The sequence below is a fragment of the Rhinoraja longicauda genome, chromosome 35 (assembly GCF_053455715.1).
Source record: "Rhinoraja longicauda isolate Sanriku21f chromosome 35, sRhiLon1.1, whole genome shotgun sequence".
Taxonomy (NCBI): domain Eukaryota; kingdom Metazoa; phylum Chordata; class Chondrichthyes; order Rajiformes; family Arhynchobatidae; genus Rhinoraja; species Rhinoraja longicauda.
The window spans coordinates 10,842,668-10,864,653 of NC_135987.1; the positions used below are offsets into that span (position 1 = coordinate 10,842,668).

At 44.1% G+C, this 21,986-nt stretch overlaps 1 protein-coding gene across 1 annotated transcript in view; it reads left to right on the forward strand.

Annotated features, from left to right (window-relative positions):
• LOC144609908 (glutamate receptor ionotropic, delta-1-like) overlaps nt 1-21,986 on the forward strand; it is a 751,523-nt gene that overhangs the window by 690,838 nt on the left and 38,699 nt on the right. The window contains 4 exon segments of the mRNA XM_078428307.1: nt 2,999-3,100; nt 5,432-5,629; nt 12,929-13,259; nt 18,208-18,346. Of these exon segments, the coding sequence (XP_078284433.1) occupies nt 2,999-3,100; nt 5,432-5,629; nt 12,929-13,259; nt 18,208-18,346 (770 nt within the window).

Below are 21,986 nucleotides of genomic sequence, written 5' to 3' on the forward strand. Positions count from 1 at the left end.
TATAGCTGTACGTCATAAATGTATTAAACATCAACCAGGCAGAAAATCAAGTTACTGTTTATTTTCCTAAACATTCGGGGGTTCAGTTTTCATCAACATTGACTGTCTGTAAACCTTTGTATGATGTAACAGGAACCTAGGTTACCAATGTGTAGAGTTTGTTTGGAGAGTTCTCATCCTCATGACGTTTTCTAGACAAACGCACTCTAATGCGATATGGAACATTCCTTACACCTGTAGCCCAAACAGCCTTGTTTAGACGAGTATCAATACAGACATCAGGGGTCCCCATTTCCTTCTCAGCAAACTTTCGGATCTCGTTAATGGCGCGTGGAGCACGTCGCTTAAAGCCGATGCCGTGGATGCGCTTATGCACATTTATGGTGTATTCCCTGGTCAATTGGCAGCAACAGTTTATTTTCATTGAGTCTCAAACATCTTTAAAGTACAGGCGAACTAAATTTATTTTACAAATGAGATCTGTCTGTGCTGAGTCAGGTGTGATCCAAAGTCACAGGGCTGTGGTGTTGACAATTGAAGGAGTTGAGAAATGATCACATGGGTTCCGATTCGAAACACCAGCTATCCATGTTCTCCAGAGATGCTCCTGACCCGTTGAGTTGCTCCAGCACTCTTGTGTCTTTGTTTATAAAGCACCCTCTTCAGTTCCTTGTGACCACATTACAAAGTGCCACATGCAGCGCGGAAACAGGCCTTTCGGCCCACCGAGTCTGTACCGACCACCGATCCCCGCACACTAACCCTACCCCACACGCACTAGAGATAATTGTACATTTGTACAAAGCCAATTGACTTACAAACCTCCACGTCTTTGGAGTGTGGGAGGAAACCAAAGATCTCGTAGAAAACCCACGCGGGTTACGGGGAGAACGTACAAACTCCGTACAGACAAGCACCTGTAGACAGGATCGAACCTGGGTTATCTGGCGCTGTAAGGCAGTAGCTTACTGGCCTGAGGGAGGGGGGGGGGGGGGGTTTGGATACAGCCAGGACCAAGGTACTATCGCAGTGGTAATCACCGGGGTTATATACAGCTACTTTTGCAACGTTTAAGAAACAGTTAGACGGGTATATGGATAGGACAAGTTTAGAGGGCTATGGTATAAAACCTTTGCATTCATCACACCTGCTCAGGTCTCCTGTGTGGCCGCCTCATTGAGATTAATCAAACAATGTAAACTTTTAGATTGTATGATACATACATTAAACTAGAAGCCAAAATACCATGATTAATTAAAAATGTAAAAATAAGTGCTTATCATCTTAAAATGTTCATTTGAGGAAGTTCGAGTCCACACTCACATTCTACAGTGATGCAAATCTTTTCCGTTAATGTGTGTGTTTTATGTTTAGTTTATGTAGGTTATTTAGATTGTCACGTGTACCGAGCGAGGTACAGTGAAAAAGTTGTGTGCTATCCAGTCAGCAGAAAGATGAAACATGATTACCATCGAGCCATTTACATAAGGGAATAAAGTTTAGTGCAAGGTAAAGCTAGCAAACTCCGATCAAGGATAGTCCGAGGGTCATCAAAGAGGTAGATAGTAGTTCAGCACTGCTCTCTGGTTGTGGTAGGATGATTCAGTTGCCTGATAACAGTTGGGAAGAAACTGTCAATGAATCTGGTGGGGTTATCCACTTTGGTGGTAAGAATAGGAAGGCAGATTATTATTTGAATAGTGTCAAGTTAGGAGAAGGGGACGTACAACGTGATCTGGGTGTCTTAGTGCATCAGTCACTGAAAGGAAGCATGCAAGTACAGCAGGCAGTGAAAAAAGCCAATGGAATGTTGGCCTTCATAACAAGAGGAGTTGAGTATAGGAGCAAAGAGGTCCTTCTGCAGTTGTACAGGGCCCTAGTGAGACCGCACCTGGAGTACTGTGTGCAGTTTTGGTCTCCAAATTTGAGGACGTGCAGCGTAGGTTTACTAGGTTAATTCCCGGAATGGCGGGACTGTCATATGTTGAGAGACTGGAGCGACTAGGTTTGTATACACTGGAATTTAGAAGGATGAGAGGGGATCTTATCGAAACGTATAAGATTATTAAGGGGTTGGACATGTTAGAGGCAGGAAACATGTTCCCAATGTTGGGGGAGTCCAGAACCAGGGGCCACAGTTTAAGAATAAGGGGTAGGCCATTTAGAACGGAGATGAGGAAAAACTTTTTTAGTCAGAGAGTTGTGAATCTGTGGAATTCTCTGCCTCAGAGGGCAGTGGAGGCCAATTCTCTGAATACATTCAAGAGAGAGCTAGATAGAGCTCTTAAGGATAGCGGAGTCAGGGGGTATGGGGAGAAAGCAGGAACGGGGTACTGATTGAGAATGATCAGCCATGATCACATTGAATGGCGGTGCTGGCTTGAAGGGCCGAATGGCCTACTCCTGCACCTATTGTCTATTGTCTATTGTCAAAGAGGTAGATAGTAGTTCAGCACTGCTCTCTGGTTGTGGTAGGATGATTCAGTTGCCTGATAACAGTTGGGAAGAAACTGTCAATGAATCTGGTGTTGTGCGTTTCACACTTCTGTACCTTTTGCCTGAGGGGAGAGGAGAGAAGAGGGAGTGGCCAGAGTGCGACTCGTCCTTGATTATGCTGCTGGCCTTGCCGAGGCAGCGTGGGATATAAATGGATATATAACTATTTCTATTCAACTGGCTGAGCACAACCAAGGAGCAAGCAATGTCTCTGAGAATATATTGGTTCATGCATCAATCAAATTATGAAAACATCTTTCTCTCTGTGGTTCTTTGGTTTGAGTTTAGATTGAGAATCAATGCAGTTGATGGATTTGAGCCTGACACAGTTTAGACTCACAATCTTTATTGAGAATCCTTGTCAATCATTCAGTTGTCTCACAAAAGCAAATCTGGGAAAAGAAGATCTAATAAAGGATTTGACATCTCTCCTCTGCCTTGCTCACAGAAAACTAGCACTGATTCATTTATCGATTGTTTCTTTTTATCATCTCCTCCACAGCTGGCTGTTTGGGATCCAGTGAGGGGTCTGAACGGGAGTCTCCAGGAGCGACGCTTGGAAAGTGACATGCAAGGAGTCATCCTGAAAGTGGTCACCATTCTGGTAAACAGAGATCTCCACATTAGTGCGATCCACTTCTAAAAGAGTTCCAAGCCAGGTCCACTGCCCCACGGGATCCATCACTCCCATCAATCCTACTCCACAACTCAAGTACTGTATTCCATCACTCCCAACAAACCCATCACTCTTATCATCCTCATCGTTCCCCTTGCTCAAGTCCATCATTCCCGTTGCTTGAGTCCTCAGTCACGTTCCAGTGACTTGACAAGTTTAGTTCAGTTTAGTTTGGAGATACAGCGCGGAAACAGACCCTTCGGTCCACCGAGACCACACTGACTAGCAAATTTCGCACATTCATAGACAATAGACAATAGGTGCAGGAGTAGGCCATTCGGCCCTTCGAGCCATCACCGCCATTCACCGTGATCATGGCAAATCATCCACAATCAGTACCCCATTCCTGCCTTCTCCCCATATCCCTTGACTCCGCTATCATTAAGAGTTCTATCTAACTCTCTCTTGAAAGCATCCAGGGATAACACTAAATAACACTAAATTTTTAAAAAGCATCCAGAAATAATACTATCCTACACACACATACACCAAGCCAATTAACCTACAAACCTGTACGTACGTCTTTGGAGTGTGGGAGGAAACCGAAACTCCAAAGGCGAACAGGTGTGAATGTTAATTGGCTTGGTATCAATGTAAATTGTCCCTAGTGTGTGTAGGACAGTGTTAATGTGCGGGAATCGCTGGTCGGTGCAGACTCGGTGAGCCGAAGGGCCTATTTCTGCACTGTATCTCTAAACTAAACTAACATTTTTTTTAAATCTCGGAGAAAACCCACGCAGGTCACAGGGAGAACTGTACAGACAGCGCCCTTAGTTGGGATCGAACCTGGGTCTCCGGCGCTGCGAGCTCTGTGAGGCAGCAACTTTACCGATGCACTGCCTTGCCACCCTGTCATTATATTGCCTTTCCAAGACTTCACTGCATCACAATCCGCTGCAATGTCACGTTGCCTCATCTCCCTATCCTTCATGTCGACCATGTCCTCTTGCCTCTGGAGTCCCACCTTGCTAACCTCCACCTCCAACTAGCAACCTTCAAAGGCTTGTCAAAAACCTCAAGGAGGTTAAAAGAAATGCCATGTTTTGCCTGGTAACCAGTGTGTGTGAGTGAGCTGTCTTTCAGATCCAGCAGGTTAGGATATTTATCAGGAACCTAAAAAAGGGCTCAATATTCTTGGTTTACCTTTACTTTTACCTTCATAACCCACTCCTTAAAACCATTTCAGAAACTGATTAATGTCAATCAAGGGGATAGCTAGGATATTAATGATCATGAAAATAATAAAAAAACCTGCTGATGTTGCATATCTAAAAACAGAAGATACTCGGAATACTTAGCAAGTCTGGTGGGAAATGATAAAGGGTCTTTGAGTTGAAACGGCATCCATTTCTTTTCTCACCGATACATAGAACAGCACAGCACAGGAACAGGCTCTCCGGCCCACAAAGTCTCTAATAAACATGGTTCCAAGTTAAATTAATCTCCTCTGCCTGTACAATAAATCTGTGGAATTCTCTGCCTCAGAAGGCAGTGGAGGCCAATTCTCTGAATGCATTCAAGAGAGAGCTAGATAGAGCTCTTAAGGATAGCGGAGTCAGGGGATATGGGGAGAAGGCAGGAACGAGGTACTGATTGAGAATGATCAGCCATGATCACATTGAATGGCGGTGCTGGCTCGAAGGGCCGAATGGCCTCCACCTGCACCTATTGTCTATTGTCTACCCCGCCATTCCCAGTATTTCAATGTGCCTATCCAAAAGCCTCTTCCAGGCCACTATCATATCTGCCTTCATCACTACCCCTGACAGCATGTTCCAGCCACCCACCATTCTCTGTGTGACGATGCCACCTCACCTGCTGAGTCAATGCAGTAGGTTCTGTTTTTATTTTATAATTAGGTTGATATTCATACACATCAGTGGGTTCCAGGAACTGTTAACTCATTGGCACAAATATTTTTTTTTCCAAAAGCAATACACCAATCCAATAAAATAATCAAGGCTTAAACAAGACATATTGATGTTGGCCATGAATGACCTGACTTATAGAGTGAGGAAGATTAGACTTCTTGTGAAACATCGGTTGGACGGTTGTGGCCCCAGGTGTAGCTCTTTCCTAGTTTGAAGGTGTTAATGCTTAATGTTGCCTGTATGCTCCTCAACCTTGCGTGCGTGTGTCTGTGTGCGTGTGCGTCTGTGTCCGTGTCTGTATGTGTGTGTGCGTGTGTGTGTGTGTGCGTGTGCGTGTGTGTGCGTGTGTGTGCGTGCGTGCGTGCGCGTGTTGTGTGTGTACCCACAGGAGGAACCCTTTGTCATGGTTGCTGAAAACATCTTGGGACAACCAAAGCGCTACAAAGGGTTTTCCATTGACGTCCTGGATGCCCTTGCAAAGAATCTTGGATTTAAGTATGAGATCTATCAAGCTACGGACCATAAATATGGCAGCCAACTTCCTAATGGATCCTGGAATGGAATGATTGGTGAACTCATTAACAAGGTGAGCACTCCTTTATAAACTCATCTTGAATTTACTGATTGAATTTTACTATAGAAGGTATCACAAAATGCTGGAGTAACTCAGCAGGTCAGGCAGCATCTAGGAGAGAGGGAATGGGTGACGTTTCAGGTCGAGACTCTTCTTCAGGCCAAAAATGGGCTTGTACAAGTTAGTAGCATAGAACGCCCAGTGCTGGAGTAACTTAACTGATCAGGCAGCATCTCTGGCGAACATAGATGGTTGACGTTTCAGGTCGGGACGTTTCTTCAGCACAAAACAGCATCACCACACAAAATTAAAGAAAGATCCTAGCAAAGGCTAAAGAAAGGTAACAATAGGTTTAGGGCTCAAAGGTTTGCACACCTGGGCAGCTTGACTTTGGGGAATTAGTAATAGTGTGTAAACCATAATAATCCAACCCAAAAGAAAGGTGTGTGTGTGTGCATGAGTCTAAATAAATGAGAGGGCAGCTCCCTGTGCCATTATTACTGTCTATCGAGCGGTTACCATCTTAGACACAGTGTGCGTTCCATGCTACTAACTTAGCTATGTGCTTGAGGTGAAGATAATAACAGCGCAGAGGCAACACAGATGGTCTGATGCAGTGCTCACAAGCAATACCAGGGAAATAGGGTGCTTGGGAAGGTCATGCTGAAAAGGCCTAGAGCTGTCAGAGGAGCAGTGCACAGAAAAAATGTAATCCTGTTCGACAGGCATTACTGAGGGAGTCCTGCACAATTTTAGTTTAGCTTAGTTTAGAGATACAGCGTGGAAACAGGCTCCTCGGCTCACCAAGTCCACGCCGACCAGCGATCCCTGCACATTAACACTCTCCTACACACTAGGAACAATTTCACATTGATACCAAGCCAATTAACCTACAATCCTGCACATCGTTGGAGTGTGGGAGGAAACAGAAGATCCCGGAGAAAGCCCATGCAGGTTGCGGGGAGAACGTACAGACATCACCCGTAGTCAGGATTGAACCCGGGTCCTTGACGCTGTAAGGCAGCAACTCTACCGCTGCGCCATGGTGCCGGCCTATTCAATAATACGGAAGTGCTGAGCCTCAGGATAGATAAAAACATTATTTCAGATCTTCTGTCACGTGTTATTAGCAGAGCTGTGGAGATTGCTGCCCGTTACCATCAGAAAAAATAATGAAGATTTATCCGTGATCTTCCCATGCGTTAGCTGATGGCCACACGTTTGTCCATGTGACACCAGTCCTGGAATCACAGTGATTTCAGAACAGCAGAAGGCAACTCTATCATTCATCCCTGTCTGCAGTTGGCTGAGACACGAAACAGAGGACCAAAGTCAGGCACAGAACAAGGGCAGGAGAGTTGGACATTTTCTTGACAATAAATTAACTGGAGAACTCCCCTTCAACAAAGATCTTCTCAAAATGGAGTGGTGTCTATTTAGTAGAAAAGATAAATCATTTATGGTAGAACATTAATCTCTGCCTCCATGAGATGGAGTCATTTAGTGATGGGAAGGAGAACATGTTACGGTTACCCACATGGAATCATGGAAGAGTATTACAGGATGCTTCGTGTCATTGTGTGGTGGGACTAGTTCTGCTGAAACTTTCTCAGCGTTTATTGCTTCTTAAAAGTTAGCAAGGACAGAAGGGTTAGATGCATCGTAGCTATAATTCATCAGCTTAAAGGTCAATGTCAAAGTCAGCAGGCAACAGTTTTCATTTAAAGAAGAGTGTATAAAGGAGCTGCAGATGCTGTTTTTTTTGTACCAAAGATAGACACAAAGTGCTGGAGTAACTTAGCAGGTCAGGCAGCATCTCTGGCAACATCCATCTAAAGAAGATACTGGCTTTTTGCATTTTTCTCAAATTTTCATTTATTTTCACTTACTCTTTAGAAAAAGTGTTTGCAGCTTTTCTTGTTCCTCTGCCAGAGACATTGCATTGTTGATGATTCCAGACACAGAAGGATGGCAGTCCACTTGCTGATCCCTCTCTGGAAACCATCAACTGATATGGTCCAAGAATGGAGAGGGTGCAGAGGAGATTCACCAGGATGCTGCCAGGGATGAAGGGCCTCGGCTATGAGGAGAGACTGAGCATACTGGGGTTGTTTTCCCTGGAGCAGAGAAGGCTGAGAGGGGACATGATCGAGGTGTACAAGATCATGAGGGGCATAGATAAGGTAGATGGCGGGGAACTTCTTCCACTGGTGGAAGGTTCAACAACGAGGGGACATAGATACAGGGTAAGGGGAGGGAGGTTTCGGGGGGATGTGAGAAATAACTTTTTCACCCAGAGGGTGGTTGGAGTCTGGAACTCACTGCCTGGGGTGGTGGTGGAGGCGGGAACACTCACAACGTTTAAGAGGCATTTGGATGGGCACTTGAAATGCTACAACATTCAGGGCTACGGTCCAAATGCGGGAAAATGGGATTAAAATTAGACTGTGTTTGGTAACGGGCGGCGTGGAACGATGGGCCGAAGGGCCTCTTTCTGTGCTGTAGGACTCTATGACTATGACTCTAATGGTCTGACTCCCATTTTAATGGAGCGGCTGGGACTCTTACCTCAAACAGCTGAGATGCCATAGGCCTTTTGGCCAGAAGCCTCCCTGTCAACAGAGAAAATGTCCTGCCAGAATGCCCCGTTGTGGCCAAACTTTGGAGATGAGAAATTGGAATCAGTGTATCAACTGTCAACGATCGCTGAGAAATACACGTGTCGATTAATTGAATAATTTCTCTTTCTTTATTTTTATTTTTTATTTTTATTTTTTTTAACCGGCCAGTACAATACAACACATTGACCATACAGTTGTGAAAGTTAAATAGTATGAAATCATTGTATCAAAAATGAAACAATATAATCACACATGATATTTTCTGACCGAAAAAAAAGGTGTAGGCAGAAGCCACAGCTTATTGTGCCTTCGCTTAATACTTAACAAAATATAATTTTTAAAAAACCCACAACATCATAAGTCAGAAGCACATAAACAAAACATAGAAAGAAACACAAATATAGTGAACCATCATTTCTGTCATGTCAGTTATTTCTCAGTGCTGATCACATATTTTGTATCTTTCAAATATAATGTTTTTGAACATTTTCTTCAATTTACACATATTACTACACTTTTAATTCATTGTTTAATTTCTCTTAATGGAACAGGGGGGAGAATTTCATATTAACATGTTAAGCATTCATACCCTTAATGTTTGATGGTTTAAATTGAAGGCTACAGTCCTTTAAACATGATTTTCTTCATCAAATTACTTGAAACCAAGCTGTTTAAATCTGTGGCCACCCTCCAATTACCAGCTCTCTGGAGTTTTAAATGTCATACGGTTAATGAGCCAACCCAATGAGATTTTCACAATACCATTGTGAAATATTGGAGAATGTTTCAGGCAACTAAAAATGTGCTTGTGGAGTATGGATATGGTTATCAGTAACAGGCGTGGGATGTAACCAAGACAATTCTTTCTCATGACAGAGTCGCTGAGCAAAATCATGTAGGTAACACTAATTATTAGGGGGGCAAGCCTGCATTTCAGAGCAACTTTAATGTGATAAAAGGCCCTAAAGCATTTAGCAGGAGCATTGTCAGATACAACTTTGAACCACGTATGGTAATAGCAAGATCAACAAATTATACAGTAATCTGGGTTAAAGTTGTAGTAGTGCAGATAGTGTTTCAGGAGTCCAGTCAAGGGTGTTTGATTATCATATGTAGCAACAATGAAATTCTTATTTGCCACAGCCTAACAAGGCTGTAAATGTAATACATTGGGAAATAATCTAAAAATGTACTTAGTAAATAACCTTAATACTGGTGCAAAAAACATCAAAGTATCATATCATATATATACAGCCGGAAACAGGCCTATTCGGCCCTCCAAGTCCGTGCCGCCCAGCGATCCCCGTACATTAACACTATCCTACACCCACTAGGGACAATTTTTACATTTACCCCGCCAATTAACCTACATACCTGTACGTCTTTGGAGTAGTACTGCAGCCAAAGACACATTGCATTATCTGATGAGGAGGAATGCCTTTAGTCAGAGGCTGGTGAATCTGTGGAATTCATTGCCACAGACGGCTGTGGAGGCCAAGCCAATGGATATTTTTAAGGCAGCGATTGACAGATTCTTCATTCGTGAAGGTGTCAGGGGTTATGGGGCGAAGGCAGGAGAATGGGGTTGAAAGGGAGAGATAGATCAGCCATGATTGAATGGCAGAGCAGACTTGATGGGTCGAATGTGCCCATTTCTACTCCGAGATTTAATGAACATGAACTTGCATTGAAGTTCACAGTTGCTGATGTTAGTGTTGTGGAATGTTCAAAGCCTGATGGTTGCCGGGAAGAAGCTATTCTTTGACCCTTTCCACAGGGGAGACACTACCCTTCCAACAAGGTTCAAGTTTTCTTTGTAGCTCCTGGACCTTCCCAGTAGTAGGGATGAAATTAGATGGTCAGGATTCTGTGGGTCTTTGATGATATTAGCCGAGAAGAAGAGAAAGGTGATGTTGAAGGAGAGAATTAGAAGCTCACATGTTCAGTAGAATTAGGCCATTCAGCCTATCGAGTCTACTCTGCCATTCAATCATGGCTGATCTCTGCCCCCTAATTCAATTTTCCTGCCTTCTCCCCATAACTCTTGATACCCTTCTAATAAAGAATTTGTCTATCTTTGCCTTAAAAATATCCACTGGCGGCCTCTACTCATGGCAATGAGTTCCACAGATTAACAACCCTCTGACTAAAAAAGTTCCTCCTGATCTCCTTTCTAACATAACACCCTTTAATCCTGAGGCAAAGACCTCTGGTCCTAACCTCTTCCATCAGTGGAAACATCCTTTCTACATCCACTCTATCTATGCCTTTCAATATTCTGTAGGTTTCAATGAGGACCCCCCTAAACCTTCTAAACTCCAGCAAGTACAGGCCCAATGTTGTCACACGCTCATCATATGCTAACCCACTTATTCCTGGAATCATTCTTTAAAAAAAACCCTCTGAACCCTCTCCAGAGCCAGCACATCCTTCCCCAGATATGGGGCCCAGAATCGCTCACAGAACTCCAAGTGCGGCCTGACCAGCGCCATATAGAGCCTCAGCATTACTCAAGTTGGCACCTTGGCAATGGATGACATTGACTGCCAATGAAGTAGCAATTATTATCAAGGATAATGCAGGGCCTGGTCATTGAATAGGAGTCAAGCCAAGAGTGTTTTATTGTCATATGTTCCAGATAGAATGATGAAATTCTTACTTGCCAATAAACCCGAATGAACCAGAAGACAAGGACTTGCAGGATTGAAGAGAGAGAGAAGCAGTGAGGCCAGGGAGGGAGCTGAAAACAAGGGGGAGAAATTCAGACCCACACATCAGGCAACTTCCTGCTGCTTCCAAAGTAAAAGTGGCAGAAGTATAATTTCAAAGTGGATTTATGGTTCCATTACAAGTGACTGCAAAACCATTATTTCATTAATAGTTTCAGGTGATATTTAATTCACAACGATAAAGCTTGAATGCGTTCCAATTACTTTATCAAAATGACTGGTTTTAGATCTCGTCTTAGCATTTGTTTATTTAATTACATGCTTTCTTATATGCCAGGCAGTTTGATGTTATTTGCCTCTCCCAGTGGCACCATCATTAGCATTTATTCCACTTATTCCTTGATTACCAGATTGTTGTTGGCAGGTTCGTCCTTGGCATAAATAACTCTTGGCTTAGAGACCAGCATCACAGATGCAGCATAGGTGCGTCCATGAATGTACCGGTGTATTAATGGAATTCAGGGCAAGGACATAATCCAGGAGCATTGTCAGAGCACTCTTCAGAAGAATTTTATTCCTTCATGTATCTCAGTCACAAAACTATCAATTAGATTACTGCAGATGCAAGAAACTGCAGATGCTGGTTTACAAAAAGGACACAAAAAATATTTGTTTTCTATGTTTCTATGACATAAAGTGCTGGAGTGACTCAATGGGCCAGGCAGCATCCCAGGAGAACATTGATAGGTGATGCTTCAGGTCGGAACCGTTCTTCAGACTGATTGTGGGATTGTGGGGGGGGGGGGGAGAGAGGGTGGGAGAAAGCTAGAAGAGAGGAGGGGAAAGACAGAGCGTGACAGATAAGGGGTGAACACAGGCATGGGGTGCGGGGGTGGGAGGTGGGGTGAGGGGGGGGGGGGAGGGTGATAGACAGATGGTTGGACACAAAGGCCAGAGATGAAATGACAGAAAGTGTGAGACAAATGGATTGAAGAATTGTGGAAGGCTGGAGAGGGAAGGGGAGGGGAGAGTTAGATGCAAGTCCATGCGGGGCACAGGGGAGGTGAGGAGAAAGGGGGTGTGGGGGGAGAAAGGGTTGTTTTGTGGGGGACGGATGTTTTGTTAGAGGTTACGTAAAATTGGAGAAATCAACTTAATGAGATTATTGTGTTGCAAGAGCTGGATAGAGCTGGATAGAGCTCTTAAGGATAGCGGAGTCAGGGGGTATGGGGAGAAGGCAGGAACGGGGTACTGATTGAGAATGATCAGCCATGATCACATTGAATGGTGGTGCTGGCTCGAAGGGCCGAATGGCCTCCTCCTGCACCTATTGTCTATTGTCTATCACTTGAAATCATACTGTACATCAGATTTGAAATGATATATATATCTATCCACTGTAAAGGGACATAATGAAGTCTGCTGGCTGCTCATTCAGTCAGGAATATGAGGTGAAATTTCAACCATTGGGAATTTGGCTCAATATTTTTACCACAGATTATGTGCTCTAATCTGAGAGTGGGGTTTGAACTGCAAACTTTGGACGAGCTGCATAACAGAAAGATAAAGACGTCAGCGATGATTGAATGGCGGAGTAGACTTGATGGGCCAAATGGCCTAATTCTGCTCCTATCACTTATGAACTTATGAAGACATTGCAGGCTGAGCTGATTGACAAGATAATTGCGGAAAGGTCCTTTCCTTCAATGAGAACAGAATATCAATGAACTTGAACAAACAAGCTCATTCCTGGAAATGTGAAGAATTGTGATAATGTGGATGGTCGGCAAATAACCCTGACGGGCATAGGCAGTTAGTCACTGGAGATTGTAAATAGAAATTAATGTGTTAGATGGGAGAAGATTGAGTGATATAAAAGAAGGAAGGGCAAATGAAATCAAGGAACCAAGCTATAATGGCTGAGTGAGTGTACGTAGTCAGGCTGAATAGTGAGACCTGGGCTTTTGCTGCTAAAGTCCAGATATCAGGATGATAACTTTTGCCTATCTTCTTGTCCACAGAAAGCAGACATAGCAGTGTCAGCAATAACCATCACTCCGGAGAGAGAGAGTGTTGTGGACTTCAGCAAGCGCTACATGGATTATTCAATTGGCATCCTCGTGAAGAAGCCGGAAGAAAAGATCAACATCTTCTCAGTCTTTGCCCCCTTTGACCTTGCAGTGTGGGCCTGCATTGCCGCTGCCATCCCACTGGTGGGGGTCCTGATCTTTGTGCTCAATCGGGTGCAGTTGGTCCGAGCGCAGACTCCAACGCACTCTCAGAGTCCGGCCTCCAACGCCAGCACTCTGCACACCGCCATCTGGCTGGTCTACGGAGCATTTGTCCAGCAAGGTAACTCTCGAACATCTGCTCACAGTTTTGACTGGGAAATAGTGCGTGAATTGAATGGGCGTGAAATGACCCATGAGCGAAAACACCAGGAACCAGTTTGTGTGAGTGAGGGAGAAGTAAGAATAGCAGAACATGTGGCAGAGCGAGACAGCCTGAGGGAAGGATGTCAAATGGGAAGATGGTTGTGAGTGGGTGGAATTCCCATACCTTTGAGGGCTGTAGATGCTGTTTTAGGCAGATGCAGCAATGAAAGCAAGAACATTCACGGTGTTAGAATCAGACAGTAACAGGTTGAGGTGCAATCCTGATCTAATTAAATGGCCAAACGGGTGTGAGGAGCCAAATGTCTTCACCCCGTTCCCTTTCCTTATGTTCTAATCCATGGGAACAAGGAGAGAAAAAAAAATGTTTTATAGGAACTGTTTGATTGATTATTAAGCAGCATGGCTTTATTAATTTAACATGCATAGTACAGGTAGCCCACGGCCAATATGTAGAACACATTGAAGATTAATGGATAAGCCTGTAAATTAAACAAAGACCCTCAGACCACAGGAATAATAGACAATCAGAAGTGTAATTTGAAGAAAGAAGTTTGCATTAGTTCTAGAGCCAAGAGTTGTGTTCCTGGCTACACTCCATCAAGTATTCCCCAATTCCCAGTAACATCAGCAGTAAATGGCAAGCACCAATGTTGGCGCAGAGCCATTGCAGTCCACTAAGTTCACATCAGGCTGGTTACCAAGTAATACAGTGGTGTTCCAAGGCATCAAACATTCGGCAGTCTGCTCTCTCAGCTCCTGATTAATTTATGGAGAATGCAAGGTATGAATTTAGAAGCTGACTGCTACTTTCAGATCCTCGCTCGCTCAAAGCAGATCTTTTATTGAAGACTTTTGGAACAATGAGAAACAGTTTTATTTTCAGATATGTATGCAGTGTCCCGAGAATCGTAATCCCGCCCTTGAACACTGAGCTCCCCCAGCAGATAGGGAGAAATCAAGTTGCCAAGTACTAAGGCACAAAGGTGTCACAGTGCTGTTTGCAGCAACATTAAGAAGTATCGTTCAACAGTAGAGTCATAGAGTGATACAGTGTGGAAACAGGCCCTTCGGCCCAACCTCCCAACACCGGCCAACATGTCCAAGCTACTCTAGTCCCACCTGCCTGTGCTTGGTCCATATCCCTCCAAACTTGTCCTATCCATGTACCTGTCTAACTGTTTCTCACATGTTGGGATAGTCCTAGCCTCAACGACCTCCTCTGGCAGCTTTTTCCATACACCCACCACCCTTTGTGTGAAAAAGTTACCCCTCAGATTCGTATTAAATCTTTTCCCCTTCACCTTGAAAATTGAAGATAAACTGAAGATCATCACCTTTAACATTGACCTTTACACTTTATTGATATTCACAAAGAAAGAAACGAAACAGCGGGGTTGCTAATTACCTGGTGCCCATTTCACCTGTTGTGGTACAACAGGCTAGTTAGGTCGATTTTTTTGATTAACGTTTCGATGGGATTTTGATCTCAAATAAAGAAAACCAGATCACCTCTGGCGAATGGTTTAACAACCAAAGGCCAGATATTGAAAATCATTGACAAAAGAACGAAAGGAGGTCAAGAAAACTTCTTCCCCTTTAGAAAGTTGCTGAGATCTGAAACACTCTCCTTGAGAAGATGGTGAAAACTGATCTATCAGTATTTTTCAAAGAGAATTGAAATTGTGACCTTTGCCACAATGTGGTGTGGAGACAGATTTTTCTATCAGGTATCACCCAGACAACAGTGATGGTACATCTAATGCAAGTCAATAAAAACTATTTCCATGGCTAAAAAAAGCCTTTTCCATGAAACTCGTGTTATAAATGCATTTGTATAAGTATTATTTTACTTTGCAGGCTAAATATAATTGTACCCAGGGAGTTAATCTGTGCCCCAATGAATTCTAGGTTATTCAATTACTCAACGTTGAAAGTTTCATTGATCAGAGCAGGTTGAGACCTGTTCAAATTCACGATCCCAAGACAGTGACAGGGAGAAGCCAACTCTAATTTACATTAATGCATCTTATTAACATAATAGAAGTCATTTTTTTTGCAAAAAGCGGATCTGCCAGACTTTGAATTGTAAAGATAAGTCGATTTTGCAATTATCCTAATTGGTGGATGTAAATTAGTGATAATGTTACTAATGTATTTAATTTGTGTATTGTGGCTGGAGCCACAGAAGGAAAGAATTATTTCTTTAAATTATTCAGAAAACTTAAATCTGCATCTAATTTCCATTGTATAATCTCTCAGTTTCATGATAATTCTGCAGTATCCACAAAATGGAATTGACTTTGAATTAAATACAGTTTAATAGAAAAACTACCGGTGTGTAACGGGGCTGACATTCTGTACTCTGTACACTGCTTGTGCATGATCTTTGTATATGCTGCTGGTACACTATACTGGCACGCACTGCTGGAGCATGATTTGGTGTTCACTGTTAGTGCACGCACACTGCTCACACACTATAATGGTAACCCTTTTGTTTCATTTAGTTTTGTTTTAGTTTCGAGATAAAGTGAGGAAACAGGCCCTTCGGCCCACTGAATCCACACTGACCACCGATCCATGCACAGTAACACTCTCCTGCCTACCAAGGACAATTTACAATTTTACCGAAGCCGATTAGCCTACAAACATTGGAGTAGACAATAGACAATAAGCAATAGGTGCAGGAGTAGGCCATTCAGCCCTTTGAGCCAGCACCACCATTCAATGTGATCATGGCTGATCATTCTCAATCAGTACCCCGTTCCTGCCTTCTCCCCACACCCCCTGACTCCGCTATTCTTAAGAGCTCTATCTAGCTCTCTCTCGAATGCATTCAGAGAATTGGCCTCCACTGCCTTCTGAGGCAGAGAATTCCACAGATTTACAACTCTCTGACTGAAAAAGGTTTTTCCTCATCTCCGTTCTAAATGGCCTACCCCTTATTCTTAAACTGTGGCCCCTGGTTCTGGACTCCCCCAACTTTGGGAACATGTTTCCTGCCTCTAAGGTGTCCAACCCCTTAATAATCTTATATGTTTCGATAAGATCCCCTCTCAACCTTCTAAAGTCCAGTGTATACAAGGTGGGAGGAAACCGGAGTACCCGGAGAAAACCCACACCGATCACAGGAGAACGTACAAACTGTGTACAGACAGTACCCATAGTCAGGATCGAACACGGGTCCCTGGCGCTGTAAGGCAGCAACTCTGCCGCTGCGCCACCATTGTTGTGTGACACTGACAAACCCTGTTGGTATTAGTGCACTGCTGGCTCACTACTGTTTCACACTCCTAGTGAACATTGTTGTTACAATAATCTGATTCATAATACAGGTGGACAATAATGTGTAGGAAGGAACTGCAGATGCTGGTTTAAACCGAAGATAGACACATAAAGTTAGAGTAACAGTGGGTCGGACAGACAGCATCTCTGGAGAAAAGGAATAGGTGACGTTTCGGGGCAAGACCCTTCTTCAGACTGAGAGTCAGGGGAGAGGTAGACACAGAGATAAGGGAGTGTAAGGTGTGAAAACGAGACATCAAAGGGGATGCAGCTCAAGAAAGATGTAGAATAGATCATTGTTAGCTAGAAGAAGGTGACAATGAAGCATACAAAAATAACATTTAAACAGGGGGACAACACAACTCCTTCACAAGATCAATCTTGGGAAGAAAGGTCTATTTCAATAACTATAAAAAGTGCTTAAAAAGTTGAAGGCAGTGAGCAAGGAATCAGAAATTCTGATCAGGAAGCAGAGATAAAATAAATGTATAAATCCTTCATGAAATCTATATCATTCCCCAATATTACTTGGCTGACTAATGTAAATAACAGAGAAGAAATAATGATAAACTAATGATAAGAGAAACGTTCAGATAAATGAAATCTGTGAGGCAAAAAATGTTAAAATTAATGGATTAAAAGCTGAAGTCTGCAATAAGGTAGGTTGGAAGATCGAGATCTCACCCTAATTTATAGGAAGACCATTCAGTAGTTTGACAACAGTGGGAACAATAGACCAGCTTGCCTGAAATTGGCTGGCAACAAAATGCTAGAATTCAATGTAAAGGATGTGGTAACAGGGCATTTATCAAATCCTAGTAGGATTGTTAAGAACCAAGGTGACTTTTGTTTAATAAAATCAAGTTTGCCAAATACAATTAAGCTTTACGAGGATGTTGCTAACTGGGTGGATAATGGGAAGCAGAAGATGTTGTAAATCTGAATATTATAAAAGGCATTTGAGAAGATATTTCACAAATGTTAGTCACATAGAATAAAGACTCATGGAATTGCAGAAATACATTGTCAATAAATAAATAGAGGATTAATTAAAAGACTAACTCGGGGAGTGGGAATAAACAGGTCTATTTCAGGGACGCATGCTATTTTTCCATAAGTGCAACAGAGGCTGGTACCAGTTTAATTAATGAACTGGTGAGGAGGGTGTGAAGCCTCTCCCAAGGTCAGCCCGCATCACGTAAACAGTGAGCTGTGACATTCAGATCAGGTGGTGCGTTGTGAGGAAAATACAATGTGGTAAAGGCAGTTGGAGAAAATTTCAAGTGATAAAGGCAGTGTGGGTAAGATTGGCAGATATGGAATAAATGGAACGGCAATACGAGTTGAGATGAGGAGAAATATCTTGACTCAGAGGTTTTAAATCTTTAGAATTTTTGATCCCAGGCTGGGGATGCTCCATCAGTGATGATATCGGAGGCCGGGATTGATAGGTTTTTGGCAGGTGAGGGAGTTAAGGAATGGGGAGATTGAACAGTAAATAACAGGATCAGCTCTGATCTCATTGAGTGAAGGGGCAGGCTCGAGGGACCACACAGCCTGCTTTTGCTTCTATTTGACATGTTCTTACCATCTCAACGCTTCAATGAATGTTCTGGTTGCAGGTGGAGACTCACCCATGAACTCGTTTGCCATGCGGATTGTGATGGGTAGCTGGTGGCTCTTCACTCTCATCGTGTGTTCCTCCTACACTGCCAACCTGGCTGCGTTTCTGACCGTGTCCAGAATGGACAACTCCATCCAGTAAGTGATACCAGCGGAAGCCTCAGGACAGAAATAGACAAGCCATTGGGGTGTTTCCATTTTAAGAAATGTCTTGCTTAATCTCTCTCAGTAGAAGCTGTGCTCTCACTTTGTCTCGTTTAATGCTTCCTGATTAATCTGACTCATCAGGAGGAAGATTATTGCAGTCTCAAGTTTAACATTTGCAGCATCTGCCTTGTCATTTACAAATCGTCATCCATCACTATCTCCAGCGCATGATTAATGCCCAGGTCTTAACTTCAGCTGCGTCCCTGTCTCTCTGTAACATCTTTAATCAAAACTACTTTCTCATTCAAGTATTCAACAACTTTGCCCATGGAAAGATACTGAACAAATTTGTAGCATGTGTAAGATTTGAAAATATCAACCTAACATCGGTTCCTTTCTCATATTTGTAGGAGAAACACTTAGAAACTTAGCCTCTCAGGAACACCAGGAATCCTGAGTAAATGTACTCGGAGTCAGTTTAGTTTTGTTTAAAGAACAGGCCTTTATGACCCACCGAGTCCGCGCCGACCAGCAGTCCCCGCACACCTACGCTATCCTTCAAACACTAGGGACAATTTACACTTATCCAAGCCAATTAACCTGCAAACCTGTGTGTCTTTGGAGTGTGGGAGGAAACCGGAGACCCCTGAGAAAACCCATGCAGGTCACAGGGAGGACATACAAACTCGGTACAGATAGCACCTGCAATCAGGATCGAACCTGGGTCTCTGGCGTTGTAAGGCAGCAACTCTACCGCTGCGCCACCGTTGGGCAGAATTTTTTTTCAATATAGGACTATGGTGGGGACATTATCTCAGAGAACCTTTGCAAGTGAATTCAAATCTGGTTTCAGATTAAATTAATCATGGTTAAATTTACCTTTGTCAGAATTGAATGCACGATGTTCCCCTGATTTACTGGCATGTCAGGGGGATGTCTGCTCTGGTCGGCTGTTGGAGTGTGATATATCATGCCTTAGGGAATGCCCCAGGCAGAGTCTGCTCACTCAAATAATCCTTCTAAGTTCCAGGCACTGTGACATTCAAAGGAAGGGGAGAGCACTTTACTGCAAGGAGATAACCTCTAGTATAAGAAAATAACTGCAGATGCTGGTACAAATCGATTTATTCACAAAATGCTGGAGTAACTCAGCAGGTCAGGCAGCATCTCGGGAGAGAAGGAATGGGTGACGTTTCGGGTCGAGACCCTTCTTCAGACTGATGTCGGGGGTGGGACAAAGGAAGGATATAGGTGGAGACAGGAAGATAGAGGGAGATCTGGGAAGGAGGAGGGGAAGGGAGGGACAGAGGAGCTATCTGAAGTTGGAGAAGTCGACGTTCATACCACCGGGCCGCAAACTGCCCAGGCGAAATATGAGGTGCTGCTCCTCCAATTTCCGGCGGGCCTCACTATGGCACTGGAGGAGGCCCATGACAGAGAGGTCAGACTGGGAATGGGAGGGGGAGTTGAAGTACTGGGCCACCGGGAGATCAGTGGCGTTAATGCGGACCGAGCGCAGGTGTTCAGCGAAGCGATCGCCGAGCCTGCGCTTGGTTTCGCCGATATAGATGAGTTGACATCTAGAGCAGCGGATGCAATAGATGAGGTTGGAGGAGGTGCAGGTGAACCTCTGTCTCACCTGGAAAGAATGTTTGGGTCCTTTGATGGAGTTGAGGGGGGAGGTAAAGGGACAGGTGTTGCATCTCGTGCGGTTGCAAGGGAAAGTGCCCGGGGTTAGGGTGGTTTGGGTAGGAAGGGACGAGTGGACCAGGGAGTTGCGGAGGGAACGGTCTCTGCGGAATGCAGAGAGGGGAGGGGATGGGAAGATATGGCCAGTGGTGGGGTCCTGTTGTAGGTGACGGAAATGTTGGTGGATGATATGTTGGATCCGCTGGCTGGTGGGGTGGAAGGTGAGAACGAGGGGGATCCTGTCCTTGTTGCGAGTGGGGGGATGGGGAGCAAGAGCGGAGCTGCGGGATGTAGAAGAGACCCTAGTGAGAGCCTCATCTATAATGGAGGAGGGGAAGCCCCGTTTTCTGAAAAACGAGGACATCTCGGAAGCCCTAGTCTGAAACACCTCATCCCGGGCACAGATGCGGCGTAGGTTTTGTGATAAACTACCTATCTGTGGAATATTACATCCTGGGTCTTTTGCGAGTGTTAAATAATTCATACACTTCTACCTTCAGTGAGTAGTGTTCTGCTGTAACTCAACTTGTCACTGGGTAATAAGAAGGTAAGAAGTAGGAGGAGGAGTGGTCTCGCAGGCTGCTGGAGCCTGGTGATTCCATAAAATCTAAGGCTAAACTGACAGCTGGCCTCAGCTCCATTTTCTTGCCATGTCTCCCGAGACCAGTCTGAAGAAGTGTCTCGACCCGAAACGTCACCCATTCTTTCTCTCCAGAGATGCTGCCTGCCCCACTGAGTTACTCCAGTATTTTATGTCCATCTTGTCCCCCATGGCCCTTGATTTCCCTTCTTACAATTTCTTTTACCTCAACCTTGAACACATTGGTTCCATGCTTCGTACTCAAGATGCATTCTCAGGAACGGGAGCTTATAAGTTCATAAGTTATAGTTGCAGAATTAGGCCATTCAGCCCATCAAATCTACTCTGCCATTCAATCGTGGCTGATCCATCTTTACCTCTCAACCCCATTCTCCTGCCTTCTCCCCATAGTCCCTGACACCCGTACTAATCAAGAAGCTGTCAATCTCCGCCTTAAAAATATCCATTGGCTTGGCCTTCACAGCCTTCTGTGGCAATAAATTACACAGATTCATCACCCTCTGACTAAAGAAATCCCTCCTCACCTCCTTTCTAAAGGTCTGAAGAAGGGTCTCGACCCGAAATGTCGCCCATTCCTTCTCTCCTGAGATGCTGCCTGACCTGCTGAGTTACTCCAGCATTTTGTGAATAAAATCCTTTCTAAAGGTACTCGCTTTTATTCTAAGGCGATGGCCTCAGGTCCTAAACTCTCCCACTAGTGGAAACATCCTCTGCACATTCACTTTATCCAGGCCTTTCACTATTTGGTAAGTTTCAAAGAGGTCCCCCCTCAACCTTCTAAACTCCTGCGAATACAGGCCCAGGGGATGCAATACTAAAAGGCATGGTGTTTAGCATTACATGCCAAATATTGAGAGACAGAGATGCGTGATTGACAACACTACTAGTGCAAACTCCTGCCCTCCCCGCAGCTGAGCTGTGCCAAGGACAGAGCAACGAGCTTAATCCACCTTTGATACTCCCACAGCAGTGAAATGGTTCAAGTGATCTCATTGCCACATGGCTCGACATGTGGGCCACTGAGGCAATGTGCCAGGATTGTCCGGGAGAGGTGGTGTTGAGAAGGCTGGGGCGCATGTGGGTCTGAGATGCAAGGCTCGGGGCTGTACTCTGACCAGCATTATGAGCTTGTGGACTTCAGCTCTGTGCATGGGCACCCTCCTCAGATCCAACAGACTCATTAATCAGCTCCCTGGTGGATGTGATGGAAGCTTTCCTCATCTATTTGAACAGTAGATTTTCCTAGGCCAAAGGCATCTCCATGGTAACAAAACAAATGTTAACTAACCATCATTTAGAATGTGAGAGAGAATAAGTTTTGACTCAATGGGGAAATAACGT